This window comes from Halichoeres trimaculatus, unplaced genomic scaffold (genome assembly GCF_033239565.1).
Source record: "Halichoeres trimaculatus isolate MK-OKI-2021-1 unplaced genomic scaffold, fHalTri1.1 fHalTri1_scaffold_11, whole genome shotgun sequence".
NCBI lineage: Eukaryota > Metazoa > Chordata > Actinopteri > Labriformes > Labridae > Halichoeres > Halichoeres trimaculatus.
The window spans coordinates 2678085-2703864 of NW_027437189.1; the positions used below are offsets into that span (position 1 = coordinate 2678085).

Consider the following 25780-nt stretch of genomic DNA (forward strand, 5'->3'; position numbering starts at 1 on the left):
ATTCATTCCTTTATCCGAGACAAAAAACGACCTACAGTGACTGACATCTGCACCTTGGAGTGTCCAAACTTGTACTGAGTGTGGTCTATATCCAGAGAGCCCAGCAGCTTCTCCACGGCCTTCCTGCTGTCCACGAACGAGTCCTCTGGGATGGCGTTAGGATTCAGGATACGGTAGCTGAAGAAACACAAGGAGGGTTAAAGAAAGACTGGAGACGGTCTGAACTCAGCTGAGACCTGAGGTTGTGTTGGGACTGACCGTTGCTTGAACTCCGCGTAGAAGATGCGATTTGGGAAGCCCTTCCTGCAGATCCTGATCCCCTCCAGGACTCCATTACACCTGAGCTGGTGGAGGACCAGGAAGGGATCCATAACACCTGTGGAGCACAAAGAGCTATCAACATCATGACAGTAATGAAGATTACTCTGCATTGGGGACATTAATAGAAACGATGTTTTTATCTGATTTCACTTCTTTTAAACAAGCAACCAAGTCTCATGGTCCTCATTTTCAGGCTTCAGTTTTTTTATTTGTTTTGTGTTAAAAAAAAGTTCTATTGCTTTGATCTTATAAAACCACTTTGACATCATTCTATCACTTTGATGTCATGATCTTGCTTTGATAACATTCTATTGCTTGATGTCATTCTATCACTTTGAGCGGATTCTATTGCTTCAATTGCATTCTGTAACTTTAACCACATTTTATTGATTTTGTGTCATTCTACCACTTTGATTTTGTTCCATTGATATGACATTCTATTGCTTTGTTGTCATTCTAATGCTTTGAAGTCATTCCATTGACACTCTGATGCCATTCTACCACTTTGATGTCACTCTATTGATGCAATTACATTCTTTTGCTTTGATTACATTCTATTGTTTTGATCACATTCGATCACTTAGCTGGCATTCTATCACTCTGACGTCGTTCTATTGCTTCTTTTACATTTCATCACTTTAATAACACTATTACTTTGACATCATTCCATTGCTTTGTTGATATTATGATGCTTTGATGTCACTTTTTCACTTTGATGTCATTCTATTGCTTTGATGTGAATCTATTGCTATGATGTAATTCTATTGGATCAATTCAGTGGCGGCTGCTGGTCAGTCAAGGAGGCGAAGCTCATTTTTTTCCGGCCTACATCATAAATATGTTGTTATATTCAAACTTAAATTCTACCCTACGTTACTTTTCCAGAAAGTGATCTGTGACCCTGTCGTACCAACCAGGTGTTTTTTCCAGGGATTTAACCAGTTTTCTCTCAACGCTGGTCGTTTTGAGGAAAGGTAAACTCGCTGGGGATAGATAAAGCCTCCGGATCAGTCCAGAACAACTGAGAAGATGCTCTGGTGGAGGGTTATACTTCAAGATCGCTGACTGGCTCATTTCACTGTCAATCAAAAAGGGATTCAGCCTCAGACAGATCATCCAATCATCATGCAGAAGCCAAGCGTCCAGGCCAGCCCACTGCCTCATAGACCCCCAGAGACGCTGAGCGTCCGATGGGCGGGACAAAGCCCAGCGTTTGTCCAATGACCGTCCAGTTTCCACAGTGGAACAACCCACTCTACGCTTCCCCGCTGAAGTCAGAAGACGCTCAGCGTCCGACTGTGTTAAAGCGCTGAGACGCTGCGGGGATGAATGAGAAGGAGGTGGAGCCAGTTACCTGTGATAGGAGCTGATTCTGAACTAAAGATGAAGGAATTCTAGCTCAGATTTTATCAATGAAATGTTCACACAGCAGAACATATCAACACTTTTTATGGACATTTAAGGGGAAGCTGAGCTTCCCTTGCAGTCTTAGAGCAATCACCACCGGTTCAATTCCAATCTACTGTTTTCATGACATTCTATCACTTGTATCTCAATCTATGTCTTTAATATCATTCTTTTCCTTTTATGTCTTTCTTTATGTCATTCTCAATCCTAATCATCTTTGTGACGTCAGTTTTGGTTTTGTTACCTGGGCTCTTGCTCTCGTTGGGGATGATGCAGCGGACAAAGTGAGGTTGAGTGCTGCGGAGGTTAGCCATTAGCTTGTTCAGATTCTCCTGTGCTCAAACACACATAAAGGACATTAGTTCAGTTTCTGGTGCTCCTTAAAATCCTTGGTTTCACTGACATGTCTGAAGAACTCACCTTGTGTAGCTGTGACACCGTCTGGAAAGAAGCTGCTTTCCTCTTCCTTTGTTTGTTCTCAGCCTTTGGATCCCCGGCTAAACATCAACAGAAACAAACACAGCGTCACTACATCAACGTGTCCTTTCCTCACAGTGAGTTTCACTTTTGTACACAGTAACGTGTCTAGCTACCCATCTCAGAGCTGATGTAGTTCTCAAACAGTCCAGCCATGAGTTTGTTGGAGGATTTCTGGAACAGAGCGACCACCGTCTCATTCAGAGGATCTCTGTTCTTATCCAGCCAGCCTGTGATGTTGTACGGCACCTGCAGCCAGACGCAAGATATTATTTCATGTGTGGTGACAACAACACTGAATAGATTTCACTCAGGGGTTCCTCAGGGCTCATTCGTGGGGCCTCTTTGTTTTTCTATGATCATGCTCCTCCTGACTGAACATGCTCATCTTTTTATGCAAATGGTCCTAAGATTTACACACAAAACATACTGATACAACAAACAAACCATCACTTCCTGTGTGCAGAAAAATAAAACAGCCACCATGAGTTTGTTAGTTTAGATTGTTCCTTTCCAGCATTAGTCTTTATAGCTTGACAAAACAAGTCTATGGTGTGCAAAAAGGGTTCAGGGTAGGCAGTCACTTCCCCTCTCATGGGCCAGTAAAAATTAGGCATTGAAAGTGGCTGCTTGGAGGCCAAAATGTGCTCTAAAGTGCGCTTTTTGGAACCAAAAAACACGCTAAAGTGTCCCTTTGGGAGCCAAAATGTGCATACAGTGCACTCTTGGGGATAAAATGTGTGTAAAGTGGCCTCTTGGGAGCAAAAGCGTGCTATGGTGGCCTCTGTGGGGACTTAATGACAATAAAAAAGGCCAAAACGTGTGTTATGAGCCCTCTTTAGAGCCAAAGTGCACCTAAGTCTCTTTTTTTGGAGTCAAAACACATCCTGAAGTGCCTTTTTGAGAGCTAAAACATGTTTGATGTGCCCTCTTGGGAGCCAAAATGTGCATACAGTGCACTTTTGGGAGCTTAAACGTGTGCAAAATGCCCTCTTGGGGGCCAGAATGCACGGTAGAGTGCACTTCTGGTTTAAAAAACACACTAAACTGCCTTTTTGGGTGGCAATTATATGTACTGACATGCCCTCAAAAATGCATAGAGAATTTACTACCCATTTTGGGAAGAATGCCCTGTATGTGCTTTTTTTCCTGCTACTTCCCTTTAAAAAGTTTGTGCACGCCACTGTTGGCAACTAAGATTTGGATCCATCAATAAACCAAGTCACATTCAGAGAGTTCAGTTAGCGTTTCAGACATATAACATTAAAGAAGATGTTGTGAAACTCACCACTCCGGCGTAGTGAACCAGCTCAAAGTGCGTCTCATATTTGCGCTTCTTGTCCAGTCGAGGTCGCTGGAAGTTTGGTGACTTCCCCAGATGGTTGTCGTAAAGTTTGGTTTTAAAGCTGTGGTCCGTGGCCTTAGGGAACATACACTCCTCCTCCATGATGGACAGAATACCCATGGGCTGAAAAAAGAAATGAAAGTACAGTGATTAGTAAAGCTCTCACTCTTACCAAAAGTCGCATCGTGACAAACACTGACCCGCTCTATGAGGTTGATGCAGGCCTGCAGGTCCAGACCGAAGTCTATGAAGGTCCACTCGATGCCCTCGGTCTTGTACTCCTCCTGCTCCAGGATGAACATGTGGTGGTTGAAAAACTGCTGCAGCTTCTCGTTGGTGAAGTTGATACAAAGCTGCTCGAAGTTATTAAACTGCAGAGACAGATAAACATGAATCATACAGAGGCGTGACTTTAGGTTTTAATGCGTTTTAATGATTAAACTTTGACATCATTTTCTTTTTACCTCAAAGATCTCAAAGCCGGCGATGTCGAGGACTCCGATGAAGTACTGTCGAGGCAGAGCCGTGTACAAGGACGAGTTGATTCGACTCACCAACCACTTGAACATGCGATCGTAGGTGGCTTTGGCGAGGGCTGCCACTGCGTAGTTAACCTACAGACACATGAGAGTGGACGTCAGCTGACATGTTAGTTTTCAGACAGGAGAGGTGTTAAAAAGAGTAATTCATCAGGTTACTGATAGGTTACCTGCTCCACAGTCTGTCCTTTAACGATGTACTCATTCCCGACTTTGACGCGTGGGTTCAGGAGACCTTTCAGCAGCTCAGCAGGGTTTATACCCATCAGGTACGCTGCCTTATCCGCACCTGAACACCAAAAACACATCAGTCTACCTACACCTGCTGCTGATACCCATAGTTCATGATTATATAAATGACTCGTCTTACTCTCAGTGCCGTCAGCCTCGGCTTGCTCCTCTCTCTGCTTCTTCTTAAACTTCATGTTTCCAAAGTGCATGATGGCCCCGACGATCTTATAGCAGCCGTACTTCTCCTCTGGAGTGAAGCCCAGTGTGTCCATGGCGTGCTATAAGCGTGTTACAGATTATACTTCACGTCACCTTAGAGGAGTATGTGATGAAGGCAGATAGGTGTGTTTCTTACATCTGTGAGCTTCAGCTCCTCTCCGTCGTTGATCCCTTCCACTTTGGTGTCACCCTGGGAGCAGAAGTGGTAGTCGTAGGGGTTGGTGGTCACCAGCAGCATGTCTGTAACACAGGAGAACAGCAATAAACACATATGTGATTAATATTTGTTATCATCTACTGGCTTAGGAAGGCATTTATAAGGTGCAAAAGAATTTAACTGATTTATAATTTTTGAATTTTTTAAAAAAAAATTGTAAAAATTAAATTACATTCAGAGTCAGATGTAAAAAGAGAATATTTTCAGTAAAATGTATAATTTTTATTGATTGATGAATGATGCAGGTAGAGTTTTTTTTTTAAACACATTTATGCTAAATTCATTGAATATGACAGTCTTAAAAAGATTTGACCGCTAGAAAACATTTTTAGAGCACACAAAAGAGCAATATATTTACCTACTAGCATTTGGTTTCTTTTCTTCCTTAACTATTTGTAAAGTGTTACACATGCTTCCTGTTAACAAATTGATTTTGAAATTATTTTGTTGATTTTTAAGACTACATGGTCTGGCAGAAGTTTTAATAAAAGCTTTTTATAGCCCTATTACTTAAATGTTCTTCTATTTTAATTTTTTATAGACTGATTTATTTTTTTTAATTTTTTTTGCATATTGATATTTATTTTTTGTATTAATTATTGAAAATCGTATCCTTTTTTTAATACTTAAGGTTATTTTTAACGTTTAAACCGTTTTTAGAAATATTTTTTATGGATGTGCATTATAACCCTGTGAAACAGCGCCGCCCTGAATGAAAGCACATTCTATGTGGCCAAACGTGGAACTGCAGGTTATAGTAGATAGTCGTGCGTCAGTTACAGTCGTCTGCGCAGGCGTAACAGAGAGCAGCAGGGAAACCCTACGGTCTCGCAGGCGTGCCCAGTTTATCCCGTTCAAAGGTGAATAACTCTTTTGCCGTTTGGGATAGAAACGTTTTGTTTTTGACCACCTTAAAGGAGAGAATCTGAGTATTTCAAAGAGCCCCTGTTTACGCCAGCTTCCTTGACGTTCTGAAGCGGACATGATTGGTTCACCCAGGTCACCTGATCATAACAACGTTCGTGCCGTTACCGCCGGGAGAAGCGAGTGACAGACGGGTGAGAGAAAGAGGAGTTAATGGCGGTAAAAACCAACAAAGAAATCAACAACGACGGACAGTAGCAGTTTTGGTGTGGCGCAGGCTTTGGATTTTATTTTTGAGGAAAATCTGGATTCAGCTCCAGATTCATGAAGTTCAGACCACCGGAAACACCTGAGGATCGACGTGATATCTATGAGGACACGTAAGTAACTTTTCTTCTTCTTGTTGTCTACTTTTGAAAGAGTGCGAAAGTGGATAAAAAGAGCTTGGTCAAGCACAATACAAATATAAACAGCGATCCTGTGCAGTTTCCCGGGGAAGTGTGGGGTGCTGTGTGGACGTTACATCCTACTGTAGCTTATCCGTCGTAGCCGTTGACAGTTATATTGTGTGATGTAGCTTCAAGAAAACGCTAAAAATAGGATTTATCAGCTATTTATAACCATTTTAGTTCAAAATTATTCAAAATCATAATGTATGAAACCATATTCAGTTGTTTTGTTGATGCTGAGATGAACAGTACATTATGGATAAAGGCGTAAACGTGGATTGGTGGTTAACGTTAGTTGCTGGGCAGATTGGTAGCTTTGGGCTGTGATTGGACGAGATGGGAGCGGGTGGTGGGCGGGGTTACCTTGTAGTTCTGGCTTGTGATTGGACATTATCTGGTAGTAGATGTGGTAGCTTCTCTCTCCCGGCTGCTGGAAGACAACTCTGGACTTTTCTAGAAGGTCTGATAAAAAAAAATGTACAAACTGTTTTTCTATTCACATAAGATATTATATAACAGTGATGAATTAAAAATGTTCATCTAAAGAAAAAAAACAATGATTATTATAAAAGTTATCAAAGTTAATCAAACAATCAGTAATATTTGAGATAAACAGATTAGAAATTCAAACAGGCTCTCAGAGGAAATCTTTAATGTGACTCACAACTGTCAATATCAGCAGACGCCAGCCTTCCTGTTGGTCCAAAGTGAATCCTTATAAACTTCCCCTGAAAAACAAAAAACAAAACACAGACTTTAAATGGCGAAACACTTTTCACATAACTAAACGTTTCCTCAGACTCAAGTGTATTCTGCATCTTTAACCACTTTTTGTACTCACGAAGCGAGAGGAGTTGTCGTTGCGGATAGTCTTGGCGTTACCGAAGGCCTCCATGGCTGGATTAGCCTCAATAATCTGATCCTCCAAAGATCCCTGAATGCACAGAAGAAGGTGAAATCAGAGTGTGTTGACCGCAACAAGATCTTTAAAACAAAAGAAACCACTGGACTTACTCCCTTTTTCACGTTTTCCCCCAGAGCAGCGATGATGGCAAAGTACTGAATCACCCTCTTGGTGTTGACGGTTTTTCCTGCTCCTGACTCCCCACTGAGAGGACAAAATAAACCCCAGAAAGCATTAACAACTCAAGTCAAATTATAAAACAACATGATTGGAATAATTCATGGATAATCTCTTTAACATATTACTGATCAGAAGTGAAGAAGGGAAAGTCAATATTTTCTATATTTTCAAATGAAAAATGTTTTTGACCTACGTGATCAGCATTGACTGGTTCTCACGATCTGTATAAGAAAAGGAAACCTGTTACGACGCAACACACCAGACCAGAGGAAATGTCCCTCTAACTCAAGATCTTGTCTCTGTAGCCCTGTTTCCACCAAGTGGTTCGGGACGGATCAGTACAGTTGGGTGTGGGTTGAATTGGTAAAACCTGATCCTGCTTGCTTTCCCACAGTCAACTGTGCCCTTCTTGGTAAGCGGCGTGTAAGCAGGATGCCGATAGCTGCATCAGCTATGTAAAAGTATAAGGGCAAGACACAGTGTACCCTGCTACCAAATCCAACGAAGAATGGGAAGTGATGATACTTTCTTCCAATCAACGGACTGCAGTGTTTCTAGCTTCACTTTCTGAGGTATGACTGGCACCCCAACACAAGAGAACCAAAAAGTGGGACGGTACAGATCGGTAATTTGGGGACCTGTCCTGGTTTTAGTCAAATGAAAAGCCAAACAATGTGTGTCGTACCGAGACGAACTGAGCTGAACTGCTTGGTAGAAACAGGGTTTTTGTCACTCCCTCGTTAGCTAACTGTGTAGCTAAAGATTTACAGGGTGAAAGCTGAAAGTCAAAGGTCACAGGGGACTCACTCTGCAGCAGGTCAGTGTAAGCGTTGTCAGCAATGGCATAAATGTGAGGTGGTGTGTCCAAACGGCGGCGTCCTTTATAGCCTGTCACCACCTGAGGGGTGTAGACGGGCAGCCATTTGTACGGGTTCACCGTCACGCAAAAGAGTCCTGAGTAGGTCTGCCAAAGACGTAGAAGAAGAAGAAGAAGTTTAAAACGGGAACCAGAAACTTGAGGACCTATAAAGGAGATAGTGCTTACGTAGATCATCCACATGCTGTATCTCCTCCTCAGGTTAAAGAGAACAGACGCTTCGTTCAGGTGGGTCAGCATGGCCATGTCCTCCATCATGTCAAACTTTGGAGGGTTCATCGGCTGGAGGTCTTCTTCTTTGACGATCAGGAACTGTAACGCAGAAAAATGTTGCATTGTCAGCTGAACCACGTCACGATAACTGTGAATATTGAGTCAACCTTGAAGCAGTATGAGAAAGTTGCCAACTCCATAAACTAACCCGTCCATCCTTGGTCTCCACGGTGGCCTTATCTCCGCTCAGCTCCTTAACCTCCACCTCGATGTACGCTTCAGTGTCATCAGGCATCCAGACGCGCTTCGTACCTGAGGGAGTCAGATTAAACCCTTCTCTAGTCAGCGCCACATCTAGTCACATCAGACATTTAAACTCAAAGACAGGTGTCTAAACACAGGTGTACCGTCAAAAGCCTGAGCTTTGGCTGCCAGCTGCTCCAGGTTGGTGAGTCGGAGGTAGCGGGCAGATTCTCCAAACTCATTCATATCCAGAAACCGAGACATCTGAACACAAGAAATACATTTTCTTAAACGCAAGATCAATACGCTTTTCAACGCATTTTAGGCACCAAATGCTAATATATTGGTGCGTCATAAGTTTGGGTGGTTGCCCCAACTTTCCCCAAGACAGTCCAGCTGCAGACCTCAATTCTTTCAAATAAAAGTTAACTGGTAACTGGTTCCTGTTAGGAATTGATTAGAAATGGTTAAATCTATCAACATTAGCCTTATGCCTTTTTTTACATTACACTGGTTTTACTAAATAACTAGAGACACAAAGACATGTACATTACTCCCTCACACCAGATTTCAATTCGATACGTTCAACATGTTATACATCTCCTAATAGACCAAAAACAATATAGAAAACATAGTACTAAATTGAAGCTAATGTATATAGATAATTCATTTTTATGCTAGCAGCTAGCATATGTCAATACAACTGGTTTTAAACTAGATTTTTAATTTTCAACACAGAAACATCACAATTAGTCAACTCCAAATGTCAAAATACTTAAAGGCAAATGTTTTCAAACAGGAAGTGAGGTGAAAAGGTACATTTAAGCTCATGGCTAATGCTAAAACAAGTCAGTCAATTACATACAACAAAACAGTACATGGTTGTCAGGTGGGATTTAGACACATTTCTAATTAATTTTGTCCAGAGATACCCAGATCCAGTGACCAATTACATATTTTTTTAAACTGTAAACGTCATCCTGACGTCACTTCCTTCTGACAGTGGAGGAGTGGCGGCTCCAAGAGTATCTGCAGCTGGACCCCTCTCTAACTTTCTGGACTTTGGAGCAGCTGTGCTATCAAATGGAAAAATAATTCCCATGGGACAATAATGTAGCTTCTCCGTCCCATTGCTAGGAGCATTTTCTTTGTCCTAAACAGCACCATCATGTCATCCCAGTGTCCCAGTGAAGCCCACACAGACCTAAACTAACCCATGATGTTAACCAACTGGCATGGCAGCCGTTTTGCCAATACGTTTGGCTTACCTCAAGCATTACTCAGGATTTCAGAGCGAGCTCTCAGCTGCCACGTCAGCTCAAAGGATCCGTCTGAAATGCTGCAGCCACCTCCCTGTATTATTTTCTGACCAAGCCTGACCTCACAGCCACACACCTCTTATCACTGTAAATACATTTCATAGTCGCTGCGCAGCCGTGTGTCCTCGTCAGAAAGCAGAAATGTTAATTCCTGTTCTGAGAAGTCGCACTCAGATCTGGGGCTAAGAGCTGGCTGTCAAAGAGACGAGGAGGCTGGGTTGTGTTGGTGAATCCAGAGAAGAGAAGGAAGAGTTTTTAGGTAGTCTGTCTTTATATACATCGAAGACAGAGAATTCCGGAATTTTCTTTCAGAATCGTCCTGGCTCCGCCCACTGACTCAATTCCAAAACATTTTTCACCTGCTTTTAGTCGTGCAACTTTACAAGACTTGACCAATACTACTTCTACATCCCTAAGTAGTGACTATTTCACATTTTAAGTATTTTTTATAATGTTATGTGCGCTTTTTTCCTGCTTTTATTCAGCAACATAACTCAAAAACAACCAAAAGCAGTCGTAGGAAATAATGTTATAGGATGAACAACAGCAGCTCCAGACCTGGAAAGTGTACGTAGAAAAATATCAAGCGCTAGTCACTCCTTGTATGATCTTATGTGTTACAAACTGCAGTTCCCCAAGTGTCCACTTGAGGCTGGCTCCAAATAACTGTAAACCACATACATACGCATTTATAAAAGCTGATCTTAACAGCAGGTGTAAACATGTTTACAGCCTGGTTCAAACTTCTGAACTCCTGAAAACGGCACGCACTGTATGACTGTACATGTGTTTGTAACTCAATAGTTTGGAAGATATTAAACTTACAAGTTTTGTATAACCTCATTCTAACTCGACCCAAATTAGGTTAACGATAGCTTATTGTCAGGAGTCACCACATTGGAAAACCCCTTCACTTAATCACTTATGGTCTTCAGCCAATAAGAACCAAGAGGAGGCGGGACTTGGTGTGTTGTCGTAGTCGTTTCTGAGACGACACCTGAAACAGATGGGTGATGTCACTGAGTTTACATTCATGTATTACAGAGTCAGTGGTTCTGACTTCCATTTTTGATTTAGACAACATCAGAAGACCCGCCCCTTCTTGATTCTGATTGGTTGATGGTCACAAAGTGAAAGTGAAAAATGTGGTGTTGGCCTGACACGTTTGGCAATTTTCTGTTGAAGATAAAACAAAAACAACAGCAACAAGGTTAGGGTCCGGTTAACAGGTGCATATTTGGCGACTTCTTTTCTTTTGACTAGTTTATCAATGCAGCTTTACTTAAACTAATTTAGCAGAGTCTGCTTCCTTTTCTAAAATCCGTATCAGCATTTTACTCAAAACTGTTGAAACTCTGGACTGTAAGGCAGCTGTGGCTCAGACGTACAGTGGGTCGTCCATTAACTGAAGGGTTCATGCATTAATTCCTCCTGCGCAATTAAAAAAATACTTGAACGAGATATTGAACCCCAAATTAGGAGATAGAAAATAAAAGCTGGAATAAATCTGAACAAAACAGGGCTTTAAGAGCAAAATTTCCTTTAGATGTTTGCATTTACAGATTTTAGAAGACAAAAACATCCCAACCCAAAAAATACTAACAATGTCATTCAGCGGACACTTTTTGTTTCCGAAGGGACACACAACACTAAGTGGTGGAAGTAAAAAAACAATTTACTCAATCAGTTTTTTTTGTCTTACAATTTTTAACTCAGGGCTCTTTGTTAATTTCCTTTCTTTTTCATGTTTAAGTTCTTCAGTTTATGCTTGGTTTAAAAAGAGTTTCTGCTTTTCCCCAGCAGAGGGCGAAGTATTTTTCTCTGACTCATTTGAAGTACATTTTTTTGGGAAAATATAGCCCCTGATATAGCATGTAGCTTGAAGCTTGGTCTGGTGTTTAAAAAAAATCAATCGCGAAAATCTTGAATATCAAAGAATTACTGGTTGAAATTGAACCGGCACCCAGAAACCGTAGAAGAATCAAAGCAGGGAAAAAGCATATCGTCCCATATGGTGCCTTGCTCAAGGGCTCCTCGATACTGCTCAGGAAATTTGACTAACCCCTCTCCAGCTATCAGCCCAATTCCCAACTTGGTACATTTTGGGACTTAAACCAGCGACCCTCCAGTTACAAAGTCTAGTCCCTGTGGCCTGAGCTACAGCTGCCCCCAGAAACATGCGTCGTGTCCACAGCCGCTTTGAGAATTTCACATAACTTCTGATTTACCAGGTCGTAACTTGTTAATGAGTTAAGGCCACATTAAGAAGACACTTGAACCCCTGGGTGAGTACTCACGCTGCCGGGCTGGTCTGGTCTCATTTTGAGCTCTTGGTGGATGCAGCTGTAGTTGTTGTAGTTGTAGTTGATGTGGTTGTTGGGGTGTAGTTTGTGAGGATGAGCAGGAGAACAGATGAAGCTCTCCTCACAGCATCACTTCACTTTATCACCTCTCTGTGAAGGTCACCCCGTCATGTGACCTCCCCTGCAGCAGCTGATTGGACGGCCTGGTCCTGCTGGACGGTCATAAAAGGTGTGCTGTGGTCAGGATGGAAGATGAAGCAGAGCTGAAGCTCCCTCCTCTTCCTCACTTCTCCCTCTGAATGTATGAAGATCTATCTATGGAAACTGACAGAGTCACTTTTAATCAGCACAACAAACTTCAAAATGTGAAAATCTACGAGCATCTCTCTCCAGCGTAATCACTGTTCTCTTTTCTTCAAGTTCAGCGCCAAAATGACATTTTACATTCATCCATTTGTTTCCATGAAGATTAAACTCATCAGACTGGTTTACAGTCTGTCCTCAGGTATCAGGTGAATCTCTGCGAGTAAAACCCGATCAGATGAAGCCTAAAACTACCACAATAAGACCTAAGTCGCAGCAGATTGGATGTCCAAACATAGGCTCTGTCTTAATCTCCCATCATCCCTCTGCCTTCCTGTGCCTCTGTGTGTAATCCCCGGTGAGAGAGTGACAGATATTAATGGGCCAGTGACACACATCATGTTTCATTTACTGATAACGCCACACACAGACACACAGACACACAGAGGAGGATTTGGACGGCAGTGTGCTGTGATATCATTTCTGACGGTGTACAGAGAGAAACAGACGATCTCTGGAGGATTAAAGTGGTTCAGTTTGAACTCAGATCAGTTTTTTCTTTGGGGCCGTTTGCTCAGAATGAAAAGCTCAGCTGACTTCACCTTAAACTTCTTTAAATGCTGGAAACTTTCGTCCCATCCGAGCACAGAGACACTCACACTAACCCTCATGTCCTCAGACGTCTCTGTGTGTCAGTGGACTATCCACAGACCTGGATCCCTGTGGAGGTTTACCGGGCTCTCAGCTGTCCCCTTAAAGCCTGTAGGCCTTTAGGCTGGATCGCTATCACTCAGAAACAGACTGGACCCTGTTTTATTTACAGCAGTAAATTAGATTTAAAGAGACGGTAACTCTCCAAAGCCAGAGTAAGAGTTAAAACCTGCCTCAGCAGAGTCTGTAATGAACAGGAACAGGAAGTCAGGAAGGTCAGGATCCACGGACAGGAACCAGAACAGGATCAGAGCCACAGCGTCAGGAGGCAGAGCTTTCTTTTCTTCTTTCTTTCTTTCTTTCTTTCTTTCTTTCTTTCTTTCTCAATTTCTTTTTTCTTTCTTTCTTTCTTTCTTTCTTTCTTTCTTTCTTTCTTTCTCAATTTCTTTTTTCTTTTTCTTTCTTTCTTTCTTTCTTTCTTTCTTTCTTTCTTTCTTTCTTTCTTTCTTTCTTTCTCAAAATTCTTTTTTTTTCTTTCTTTCTTTCATTCTTTCTTTCTTTCTTTCTTTCAGTTTATTTTCTACCATTTCCCCTCTTTTCATGTTTTTGTCATTCTTTCTGTCACAAATTATTTTTTTCTTTTTTGACTTTTTCTCCCTTTTTTTTAAATCCATCTTTGTTTCTTTTGTTCATTTTTTTCTTTCTTTATTTTTGGTTCTCTTCTGTCTTTTTACTTTTCTTTACTTTTTTCATTGTCCTTCTTTTGCATTTGGTTTTTTTTCTTTGCATTTCCCCATCTTTCTTTTCTTTTTCTTTTGTTTTTGGTTCACTTTCTTTCCTTTTCTTTTCTTTTTTATCAATCATTTCTTTTTGTCATTTTTATCATTTTCTTTGTTTCCTTTTGTATTTATTTCTTATTTAGATTATTTTTAACTATTATTTTATTTCTTCTAATCTTTTTTCCAAACGTTTAATTTTCTTTCCACCTTCCCTCTTTCCTTTCTTCTTTCCTTTTCTTTTACATTCTTTCTTCCACCTGTCTTTCTCTATTCCCTTTTTTCTGTGTATTTTTACCTGTTTCCTGTTTCCTTTTGGCCTCTCCATCTCTCTTTTGAATTTATGTTCTTTTTGTTTCTTTCATTTTTTTTACATTTTTCTCTTTCTTCTATTTTTTATTCTCTTCTTTTTCTGTTTTCCTTACATTTTTCTGTCTTTTCTTTTCTTTCTTTCTTTCTTTCTTTCTTTCTCACTTGTTCCTTTGTTTTGTAGCTTTGATCTTTTGCACTCTTCCTTCCCGTCCTCTGATGTATCATTCTATCATTTTTACCACAGTGTCAACAGGCAGAGGGTGAATGTAACGGACCTCTTCCTGTGAAATGTTTGATTGAACTTATTCCTTTTTTTAGCTGTTATTCCATCAATTGCAGTAGTTTAGGCGCTCTGACCAATCAGAATCCAGTGTTAACTCGGTCAGTGATGCGACGTGCTGACAGCCCCGTGTGTTCGCTCTGTCACAGTTTCTGGTTTAATTCAGGAGATCAAAGATGTTATAATCAGACACGGTTCAGTTCTGTTTGTCCTCCATATTTACCCCCCCCCCCCCCCCCCCCCCCCAGCTGTCTCTCCTGTTGATTCTCTATAATCCAGTGAAACTCTGTGAAGCCTAAACACTGACTCACACACCTCTAATAATACCCTGTGGTACGCTCACCGCTAACATCACAGGCTAACATCACAGGCTAACATCACAAGCTAACAACACAGGCTAACATCACAGGCTAACAACACAGGCTAACATCAGAGGCTGGTCCAGTGTTGGAACCATGGACCAGACACACAGTTTACTCATCTCAAATTAAAGGGTCATTACAAAAATAAGGAATCAGGCGTTTGTTAAAGAGGGTCTGTAACATGAAGAAGCGTCAGACTCCAGGTCGTTAAAGCTTCATGGTAATTTCTCTGAAGCTATAAATGTTATACAGCGTGTGGATCATACAGACAGTAACTGGTCATGTATGTCAGAGGGATCTGTGTCACACGTAAAGAGAGGATCAGGATCAGACTCAGGTTACCGTCGCTGTGTCACAGAAATGTTTGTGTCCGTGGAGTTGCTGTCGTCCTGATCCTCAGCTCAGGGATTCAGAGGACTAGTCTGGGGTTCCCTTGGCGTCTACTTTGGTTCAACTAAAATAAGTTTATAGCCCCGGCCTATTGTGTGTGTGTGTGTGTGTGTGTGTGGGAGTGAGAGGGATCTTGCTGGTATGACAGGTGTGTGAATGTGCGGTCTGGCTCATATGTACGGGGTTTACAGAGTATTATGTTAGCATTAACGCTGCAGGAAAGTGTGTGTGTGTGTATTTAAAGTGTTACAGAGTGCTGCGTGCATTATTTGATTGAACAATAAATGCACTTAGCATCACTTCCTGGTCCAAAGGTTTGACATGGAGTAGCCGTGTTACAGATCTGTGAATTTAAAGTTTTTGTGCAGTTAAGTATGTGCCTGATTCTTTCTTTCATTTGATATTTATTTTTATGTATTTACAGCCAATTTAAACACTTTAAAGACAGTTCAACATGATGAGTACTTCCTGAGGACAGGCTAAATATCTGTACAGACACGCAGTGTCACAGATTCTACAAAAATATGCAAAAAAAAAAAAAGTGAAATGAAGTTTTATTGTCATAAAGTTTTTCATTTTTATTGATGCATTTTTATTTCAAAGACTTGTTTTAGAATAGAACAGAGTAAAAAAAATAGGAGGGAAGAAAGAATATCAGAGAAAACAAAAAAGAAGGAAAAGAGAAGCTAGAAAGAAAAACGTAGGGAAAAAAGAAAAGGTGAAAAGAAAAAAGACAAAGTAAGGAAAGGATCTAAAAAAAAAGAAAACGAAGAAAAAGACAGAAAAGGAGAGAGAAAACAAGAAAGATTTAAAGAAAGTGATAGTGATCGAAGAAAAAGAAACAAAAAAGAAAAGAAAAACAAAGGGAAGAAATAAAAAAGTAAAAGAAAGCTAGAGTAGAAAAGAATGTACTTTATTGCACAGCATCAAAGAAAGTATACAGTGCAAAATAAGTTCAAAAATATATAAAAAGGCTAATATAATAAAGTATTCCCTCTGGTGCTGAGCTAGCATGATTAGCTCGTCCATCTTATTGGAGGTAGATCTTACATTCCCCATAACCATGCATGGAAGGACAGGTCCATGTCGTCTATTTTTAGCTCACCGCGCAGCACCAGCCTGTCATATTTACCTCCTTCTCCTCAGCTCATAGGGAACACCAGTCCTAGCACCGGTTAGCATTGACATGCTACGGGCTGTTAACAGGTGAAATCTTGTGCATAAAGAATGCAACCATGATAGAAACAGTAAAACACAACAAGTTTGGTGCCAATGGTCATCAAATGAGCCATTACATATAGTTATCCTGCTCCAGGTACAAACAGAAACAAAAAAGATAAGAAAGAAAAGAGTAAAAAACTAGAGTTGCTGAGTTATCTGACCTTGTTTTAACCGTCAAAGCTGTGTGTTTTCAGAGTTAGATTTCCTTAGTGATTTATGCGGTAGAGAAGTGTCACCCAGACGTGTTTCTGTGCCTCGTTCGCTGATCGAATCAGAATCTGTGTTTCAGATTCTGTGACGCTAAACGAGCGAACAGCTGCTGCAGCCTGTGTCAGAGAACAGCTGGAGATACATTCCTCTCAGGCTCCACCGCAAAGCTCCAAAATCCTACTGGTGGGTCTGCACACACACACACACACACACACACACACACACACACACACACACACACACACACACACACACACACACACACACACAGACAATAGGTAGCACATGAGATCACCTATTCTATGGAAACTGAGAGGGCAGCCATCCACATACGTCTAACATACATGACATGAGACACATACGTGTTCACTCACCGACAGCAGGATGAGCTGAGAACAATAAACCTCATTTATAGATCCTCACACTCCAACACACACACACTGAAGAAAAGGCACACAGTTATGAGGGTTATTTGTGTTTATCAGATCCATGTGCAGGCAGAAAAACAGACACTAAATGTGTGTTACATAGATAACCATCAAGTTTCTGTAACCTTCTGAAACACGCAGTGCTTGTATGACCTGCTGTAACATGGTTTAGTATGTTTTATGTTCTTTTATAGGAGGACATGCTGACATATGATTATTATGCAACAGAAACTTTTATTTTTAAACATGTAAACATGACCTGCTGTAACATGATATTTGATATCATGACCTGAATCTAACTGCTATCGTTTCGGGGCAGTGAGGAGCTCATATCATTAAGTACAGTCAACCTAAACCACGTGATAAACATGGTGTTATAAACATTAAAACTGAATACTATCACTTCTTTTACACACCAATGTGTAGCACAACAGGTTATCTTATGACCTTTTTTTCTATTTTTTCTTTTTCTTTCCTACAATGATTCTTTTTTTTCTTTTTTTTAAAGAACAAATCAGCGAAAGAGGGGGTTAAAGAGAAACAGGAAGAAAGGATGTCAGAGAAAACAAGAAAAGAGGGAAGTTAGAAAGAAAAAGTAGGGAAAAAAGAAAAGATGTGAAGAAAAAAGAAAAAGTGAGGTAAGAGTCTAAAAAAACAGAAACAAAGAAAAGGGTAGAGAAAACAAAGATTGAGAATGATTTGAGGAAAAAAACAAGTAAAGAAAGTGAAAGAAACTAAAAGAAAACAAGACAAGAAAGAAAAAAATAGTGCAAAGACAAAGAAATATCAGATTGTACAAAAAGGAAGTTAAACCCTGAAGGGCTGTTTACTGCTGAGGTATCTTTTTATGAGCCACTGAAGTGTTTCTGTTGTATTTTTTAAGTGTTTTTTTTTTGCGCTCAAAACTCAAAAAAACAAAAAAAGGTTTTTTTTGTTTCTTCTTTTTTTATGTATTTATTTATTTTTTATAAATTTAAAATTACCAAAAGGTAAACTCCCAAGGGTTATTTTACCCTTCGGTATCTTTATGAGCCACTGAGTGTGCCCCCATTGTGTCTTCCAGCATTTTATTTTTGGAACAAAATTCTCAAGAAAAAAAAAAAAGTTTTTGACTTTTTTTTTTTTTTTGACTTTTTTTCACAATTTCTAGAAACATCAAAAGGTTGACCCAGAATGTTTTTTTCCCCCATGGGGTATCTTTATAAGGGCCCCCTTGCAGTGTCCCCACTGTGGTTTTTTAGCTTTTAATTTTTTGTCAAAAATCAGAAAAAAAGCGTAAGGGGTTAGCCTGTCTTTTTTTTCAGTATTTTCATAAACTCAAAAAACACCAAAATGTCAAACCTGAGGATTTAATTCCTCCCAGAGATTCTCTGTATGAGCTCACGAGTGTGTTTCCTTTTTTTTTTAATTTTATTTTTGGCAAAAATTCTGAGGAAAAAAACAGAAGGGGTAAGCCTTGTTTTTTCTAAATTTTCAAAATTTTCAAAAGTTTGAAAAACACAGATAGGGCAACCCAGGATGGTTATCTCCCCCTTTTCTGTCTTTATGAGAGCCCTAAGAGTGTCCCCTTTGTTTTTTTTTATCAGCTTTAAATTTTTAGACTAAAATCTGAAAAAAAAAAAAAAAACCTAAAGGGGTTTCCCTTTTGATTCTGAATTTCTCCATACTTCTTTAGAAGTTTAAAAAATACCAGTAGGTCAACAAGAAGGGTCGGTTGACCCTGTAGTGTTGGTATGAGAGCCCAAGGAGTTTCCACATTGTGTTTTTTCAGTTTCATAAACTCAAAAAACACCAAAAGGTCAAACCTGAGGATTTAATTCCTGCCAGAGATTCTCTGTATGAACTCAACAAGTGTTCCCACCTTTTTTATTTTACATTTTATTTTTGCCAAAATTTTTGAGAAAAAACCTTAAGGGGTTAGCCTTGTTTTTTCTAAATTTTCAAAAATTTCAAAAGTCTAAAAAACACAGATAGGGGAACCCAGGATGGTTATCTCCCCCTTTTCTGTCTTTATGAGAGCCCTAAGAGTGTCCCCTTTTTTTCTTTTTATCAGATTTATATTTTTCTTATCAAAAATCAGAAAAAACCCTTAAGGGGTTTCCCTGTGTTTTTGAATTTCTTAATTTCTTAATTCCTAAGAAGTTTGAAACAGACAGATAGGTCAACAAGAAGGGTCGGTTGCCCCAGTAGTGTTGGTATGAGAGCCCGAAGAGTTTCCCCTTTGTGTTTTTTCAGTTTCTTATTTTTGGTCAAAAATCAGAAAAAAAGCGTAAGGGGTTAGCCTGTCTTTTTTTTCAGTATTTTCATAAACTCAAAAAACACCAAAAGGTCAAACCTGAGGATTTAATTCCTCCTAGAGATTGTCTGTATGAGCTCAACGAGTGTTTCCATTGTTTTTATTTTATTTTATTTTATTTTTGGCTGAAAATCTGAGGAAAAAACAGAAGGGGTTAGCCTTGTTTTTGCTAAATTTCACAAATTTCAGATGTTTGAAAAACACAGATAGGGCAACCCAGGATGGTTATCTCCCCCTTTTCTGTCTTTATGAGAGCCCTAAGAGTGTCCCCTTTGTTTTTTTTATCAGCTTAGAATTTTTGGTCCAAAATCAGAAAAAAAAAAAAAAAAAAAACTTAAGGGGTTTCCCTTTTGATTCTGAATTTCTCCATACTTCTTTAGAAGTTTAAAAAATACCAGTAGGTCAACAAGTAGTGTCAGTTGCCCCTGTAGTGTTGGTATGAGAGCCCAAGGAGTTTCCACATTGTGTTTTTTCAGTTTCTTATTTTTGGTCAAAAATCAGAAAAAAAGCGTAAGGGGTTAGCCTGTCTTTTTTTTCCAGTTTTTTCATAAACTCAAAAAACACCAAAAGGTCAAACCTGAGGATTTAATTCCTGCCAGAGATTCTCTGTATGAACTCAACAAGTGTTCCCACCTTTTTTATTTTACATTTTATTTTTGCCAAAATTTTTGAGAAAAAACCTTAAGGGGTTAGCCTTGTTTTTTCTAAATTTTCAAAAATTTCAAAAGTCTAAAAAACACAGATAGGGCAACCCAGGATGGTTATCTCCCCCTTTTCTGTCTTTATAAGAGCCCTAAGAGTGTCCCCTTTTTTTCTTTTTATCAGATTTATATTTTTCTTATCAAAAATCAGAAAAAACCCTTAAGGGGTTTCCCTGTGTTTTTGAATTTCTTAATTTCTTAATTCCTAAGAAGTTTGAAACAGACAGATAGGTCAACAAGAAGGGTCGGTTGCCCCAGTAGTGTTGGTATGAGAGCCCGAAGAGTTTCCCCTTTGTGTTTTTTCAGTTTCTTATTTTTGGTCAAAAATCAGAAAAAAAGCGTAAGGGGTTAGCCTGTCTTTTTTTTTAATTTTCAAAAAATTCAGAAGTTTGAAAAAAACAGATAGGGCAACCCAGGATGGATATCTCCCTCTTTTCTGTCTTTATGAGAGCCCTTAGAGTGTCCCCTTTGTTTTTTTTATCAGCTTAAAATTTTTGGTCCAAAATCAGAAAAAAAGTGTAAGGGGTTAGCCTGTCTTTTTTTTCAGTATTTTCATAAACTCAAAAAACACAAAAAGGTCAAACCTGAGGATTTAATTTCTCCCAGAGATTCTCTGTATGAGCTCAGTGAGTGTTCCCACCTTTTTTTTTGGCATTTTATTTTTGGCCAAAAATCTGAGGAAAAAACAGAAGGGGTTAGCCTTGTTTTTTCTTAATTTTCAAAAATTTCAAAAGTCTAAAAAACACAGATAGGGCAACCCAGGATGGTTATCTGCCCCTTTTCTGTCTTTATGAGAGCCCTAAGAGTGCCCCCTTGTTTTTTTTATCAGCTTAAAATTTTTGGTCGAAAATCAGAAAAAAAAAAAAAAAACCTAAAGGGGTTTCCCTTTTGATTCTGAATTTCTCCATACTTCTTTAGAAGTTTAAAAAATACCAGTAGGTCAACAAGTAGTGTCAGTTGCCCCTGTAGTGTTGGTATGAGAGCCCAAGGAGTTTCCACATTGTGTTTTTCCAGTTTCTTATTTTTGGTCAAAAATCAGAAAAAAAGCGTAAGGGGTTAGCCTGTCTTTTTTTCCAGTTTTTTCATAAACTCAAAAAACACCAAAAGGTCAAACCTGAGGATTTAATTTCTCCCAGAGATTCTCTGTATGAACTCAACAAGTGTTCCCACCTTTTTTTTGACATTTTATTTTTGGCCAAAATTTTTGAGGAAAAAAACCATAGGGGGTTAGCCTTGTTTTTTTCTAAATTTTCTAAATTTTCAAAAAGTTTGAAAAACACAGATAGGGCAACCCAGGATGGTTATCTCCCCCTTTTCTGTCTTTATGAGAGCCCTAAGAGTGCCCCTTTTTTTCGTTTTATCAGATTTATATTTTTCTTATCAAAAATCAGAAAAAACCTTTAAGGGGTTTCCCTTTGTTTTGAATTTCTTAATAATTCCTTAGAAGTTTGAAACAGACAGATAGGTTTACAAGTAGTGTCAGTTGCCCCTGTAGTGTTGGTATGAGAGTACGAGGAGTTTCCTCTTTGTGTTTTTTCAGTTTCTTATTTTTGGTCAAAAATCAGAAAAAAAGCGTAAGGGGTTAGCCTGTCTTTTTTTTCAGTATTTTCATAAACTCAAAAAACACCAAAAGGTCAAACCTGAGGATTTAATTCCTCCTAGAGATTGTCTGTATGAGCTCAACGAGTGTTTCCATTGTTTTTATTTTATTTTATTTTATTTTTGGCTGAAAATCTGAGGAAAAAACAGAAGGGGTTAGCCTTGTTTTTGCTAAATTTCACAAATTTCAGATGTTTGAAAAACACAGATAGGGCAACCCAGGATGGTTATCTCCCCCTTTTCTGTCTTTATGAGAGCCCTAAGAGTGCCCCTTTTTTTCGTTTTATCAGATTTATATTTTTCTTATCAAAAATCAGAAAAAACCTTTAAGGGGTTTCCCTTTGTTTTGAATTTCTTAATAATTCCTTAGAAGTTTGAAACAGACAGATAGGTTTACAAGTAGTGTCAGTTGCCCCTGTAGTGTTGGTATGAGAGTACGAGGAGTTTCCTCTTTGTGTTTTTTCAGTTTCTTATTTTTGGTCAAAAATCAGAAAAAAAGCGTAAGGGGTTAGCCTGTCTTTTTTTTCAGTATTTTCATAAACTCAAAAAACACCAAAAGGTCAAACCTGAGGATTTAATTCCTCCTAGAGATTGTCTGTATGAGCTCAACGAGTGTTTCCATTGTTTTTATTTTATTTTATTTTATTTTTGGCTGAAAATCTGAGGAAAAAACAGAAGGGGTTAGCCTTGTTTTTGCTAAATTTCACAAATTTCAGATGTTTGAAAAACACAGATAGGGCAACCCAGGATGGTTATCTCCCCCTTTTCTGTCTTTATGAGAGCCCTAAGAGTGTCCCCTTTGTTTTTTTTATCAGCTTAGAATTTTTGGTCCAAAATCAGAACAAAAAAAAAAAAAACCTAAAGGGGTTTCCCTTTTGATTCTGAATTTCTCCATACTTCTTTAGAAGTTTAAAAAATACCAGTAGGTCAACAAGTAGTGTCAGTTGCCCCTGTAGTGTTGGTATGAGAGCCCAAGGAGTTTCCACATTGTGTTTTTTCAGTTTCTTATTTTTGGTCAAAAATCAGAAAAAAAGCGTAAGGGGTTAGCCTGTCTTTTTTTTCAGTATTTTCATAAACTCAAAAAACACCAAAAGGTCAAACCTGAGGATTTAATTTCTCCCAGAGATTCTCTGTATGAACTCAACTAGTGTTCCCACCTTTTTTTTGACATTTTATTTTTGGCCAAAATTTTTGAGGAAAAAAACCATAAGGGGTTAGCCTTGTTTTTTCTAAACTTTCAAAAAATTCAGAAGTTTGAAAAACACAGATAGGGCAACCCAGGATGGTTATCTCCCCCTTTTCTGTCTTTATGAGAGCCCTAAGAGTGTCCCCTGTGTTTTTTTTATCAGCTTAAAATTTTTGGTCCAAAATCAGAAAAAAAGCGTAAGGGGTTAGCCTGTCTTTTTTTTCAGTATTTTCATAAACTCAAAAAACACCAAAAGGTCAAACCAGAATAGTTTTTTTAATCTCTGGGGTTTCTTTGTATGAGCCTAAAGAGTGTCCTCTTCGTTTTTTAAGCTTTTTATTTTTGGTTTTTATTTTTGGTCTAAGAAAGAAAAAAACCAAAAGGGGTCAAACATTGCTTTTTTTTCTTTTCTTTTCAAAATTTTCACAAGTTTAAAAAACATGAATAGTTTCTTTTTTGCCCCTATGGTCTCTAATTTAAGCCCTAAGAGTGACCCCAGTGTAATTTTCACCATTTTATTTTTTGGTCAAGAATTGAAAGAAACATAAGGGGTTAGCCCTTTTTTAAGTTTTCGGAAGTTTTCAAAAGTTTTTAGTAGTTTGAAAAACACCTGAGGGTCAACTTTAAAGGGTCATTTATCACTGTGGTATTTTTTTTGTTAGAGTCCGAGGAGTGTCCCCGTTGTGTTTCATCATCGTTTTAGTTTTAATGAAAATACAAAAAAAACAAAAACAAACAAAAAAAACATAAGGGTCAGCCTTTGTTGCTGTTTTTTTTTTTTCAAAAATTTTATACGCGTAAAAAAACACTGAAATGTTGCTCCAGAATGACCGTGCGCCCCTGTGGTATCTGATAACAGATTTTTTTTTTTTTTTTTTACTTCTGAAAAATAAGAAAAACAACGTGTAGGAATAATTGCAGACAGAAGAAAAGATGTTTTTTTTACAGTAAATATTTTATTTCTTTTGAAGTCGTGTTGATGTCGTCACACCCTCCTCCTCTTCCTCCTCTTCCTCCTCTTCCTCTTCTTACCCGTCTTTCGTGGTTGAACCTGCAGGTTTCTTACAGCAGCTCATTTGAAATCCAGTGTCTTAACTGAGCTAGTTACAGTGTTAAAAACAAACAGGAAGTGTCCTCTCCATAAATACGTCACTATTTTACCGTAATAACATACGTCACTTAGAAATGACTGTTCCCCACAGATTTACACACACGCTGCGTGTCAGTCTATTCACAGAGAGTCCAGCATCTCTCAGCTAACGCTCCACAGGCGCACGTTTTATCATCAGCAGGGACAGATTGTCGTAGACTCTGAGACCTTTTCCTCATGATTCATAGAAAAACTGTTCAGTATAAACCTGAACCTGTGACTCTTTTTAAACATTTTCCTCTGTTTCCAGAAGAAATCACAAACAGATGTTATATCATTAGTAAACTGTTGTGGAAACTGCAGTATCACTCACTCATGGTTAATCCTTAAAAAACAAAAGTGCTGGACTTCATCGATGCAAAACTCTGACTTATATCTGCTAATGTTAGCCTCCTGTCTGTAGAAAAGCTGGCACACACAGTGGATGTTAGCTTCACAGGAAAAACACTTTAAATATGATGTTTACAAAGTGATTACAGCGATGAAAATGTCTCTGCTTCCACGGGCTCGGTCCAAACCAAAGAGAAATGATCGTTTCTGAAACCAGGGCTCTGCTGAACATGCATAGGTCAGGTTGTGTTGAGCTAAGATGCTAACAGTTACACAAACACCACCTCTTTGTGCTTTTGGTGCTTTCTGTGAGATGCATATGATTTCTGTTTCACAGCTGTGGCCTAGTGTTTTAGATGAAATCAGTGTGTGTGTGTGTGTTTTCCTCCTCTGGATCAGTCCATCAGTCTGTGTGTGTGTGTGTGTGTGTTTGTGTGTGATCTTCATCAGTCTCATGGTTTGTAGATCTGGTGGTTTCCTCCTGCAGCACTAGGGGGCAGCGCTGCGCTTGCTCCTGCCTGCACGTCAACGAAGCCCATCCTCTGCCTCCTCTTCCTCTGCTCAGTCATCTGCAGGAAAAACAAAAACAGAAGGTCAGCGTGTGGTTCAAAGTCAGAGCAACTTTCTGATTAATCCAACACGCGTCAGGACTCAGAGCTCAGCAGCCTCCGAGAAAAATCATCAACTCTACAACAACTTAATGGAAACAGAGAACATAAAGCAAAACTCCCCAAAACATGTATTAATCAACAATCCATCTTTATTTCCAGTTTAACTTTTATTCATTGATCTTAATATGTTATAAAACAATCTAACTTTTTGTCTTCTGGTGAAGGTCTGACTTTAATCCCATAAATTTCACGATTTGTTGTTTTAACAAAAGAACTTCAATCCCATTAATTTGCTTTTTATTGTTTTGAAATGTTATCACATTAATCCTAATAAATTTCATGGTTTAAGTCTCACAACATTCGACTTTTTCTGACGTTCCCACTCTAATCCCATAAACTCAATTTTTTTTATCTAACTTGAATTATTACAACTGTAATCCCATAAATTTCACACTTTTATCCTTAAACATTAAGACTTAAATCTCACAACCTTCAGACTTTTTCTTCTCATAACATTCTGACCATAATCCTGTTATAATCTGACTTTTTTGTCTTGAACCATTACCACTCTAATCTTGTAACACTCCATTGTTTTCTTCAGGTCACAGTCCAACCTTAATCCTGTGATGATCCAACATTTTCTTTTTATAACTTTAAAACTTTAATTTTTTTAACATTCAGATTTAGATCTCATCAAAATGTTAAAACTGTAATCTTGGAACTTTCTGGATTTTTCTTCTTGTAACATCAAAACAATCAGTCTTTAATTTTCAGAGTTTCTGTTCAAAACCTGACTACTCTAACTTTGTCATTTGACGACTTTGCTCTGTACTTTTCTGTCTTTAGTCTCATAACATTAACAAATT

At 38.9% G+C, this 25780-nt stretch overlaps 2 protein-coding genes and 1 long non-coding RNA gene across 4 annotated transcripts in view; 1 reads left to right on the top strand and 2 right to left on the bottom strand.

Moving 5' to 3' along the window:
* The window catches only part of LOC141798960 (myosin-7B-like), a 20953-nt gene extending 12203 nt beyond the window's left edge, over positions 1-8750 (bottom strand). The window contains exons 1-20 of the mRNA XM_074680941.1: positions 8651-8750; positions 8452-8555; positions 8199-8342; positions 7961-8117; positions 7347-7374; positions 7084-7177; positions 6911-7003; positions 6734-6797; positions 6433-6531; positions 4676-4779; positions 4460-4598; positions 4260-4378; positions 4015-4164; positions 3751-3921; positions 3494-3673; positions 2322-2454; positions 2149-2225; positions 1973-2060; positions 259-376; positions 54-177 (exon numbers count right to left, since the gene is read on the bottom strand). Coding sequence (XP_074537042.1) covers positions 54-177; positions 259-376; positions 1973-2060; positions 2149-2225; positions 2322-2454; positions 3494-3673; positions 3751-3921; positions 4015-4164; positions 4260-4378; positions 4460-4598; positions 4676-4779; positions 6433-6531; positions 6734-6797; positions 6911-7003; positions 7084-7177; positions 7347-7374; positions 7961-8117; positions 8199-8342; positions 8452-8555; positions 8651-8750 — 2286 coding nt within the window. The remainder of the gene's footprint in view (positions 1-53; positions 178-258; positions 377-1972; positions 2061-2148; positions 2226-2321; positions 2455-3493; positions 3674-3750; positions 3922-4014; positions 4165-4259; positions 4379-4459; positions 4599-4675; positions 4780-6432; positions 6532-6733; positions 6798-6910; positions 7004-7083; positions 7178-7346; positions 7375-7960; positions 8118-8198; positions 8343-8451; positions 8556-8650) is intronic.
* Positions 5711-24841, top strand: LOC141798963 (uncharacterized). 2 transcript variants are annotated; one of them, XR_012599216.1, is made up of 3 exons: positions 5711-6000; positions 16693-16796; positions 24791-24841. It is a non-coding gene; the product is annotated as an uncharacterized LOC141798963 (long non-coding RNA). The 2 variants fall into 2 exon arrangements; XR_012599215.1 differs by lacking the exon at positions 24791-24841 and adding an exon at positions 17236-17301.
* itpr3 (inositol 1,4,5-trisphosphate receptor, type 3) overlaps positions 23836-25780 on the bottom strand; it is a 49867-nt gene continuing 47922 nt past the window's right edge. The window contains exon 60 of the mRNA XM_074680948.1: positions 23836-24872. Within this exon, the coding sequence (XP_074537049.1) occupies positions 24756-24872 (117 nt within the window). The 3' untranslated portion in view covers positions 23836-24755. The remainder of the gene's footprint in view (positions 24873-25780) is intronic.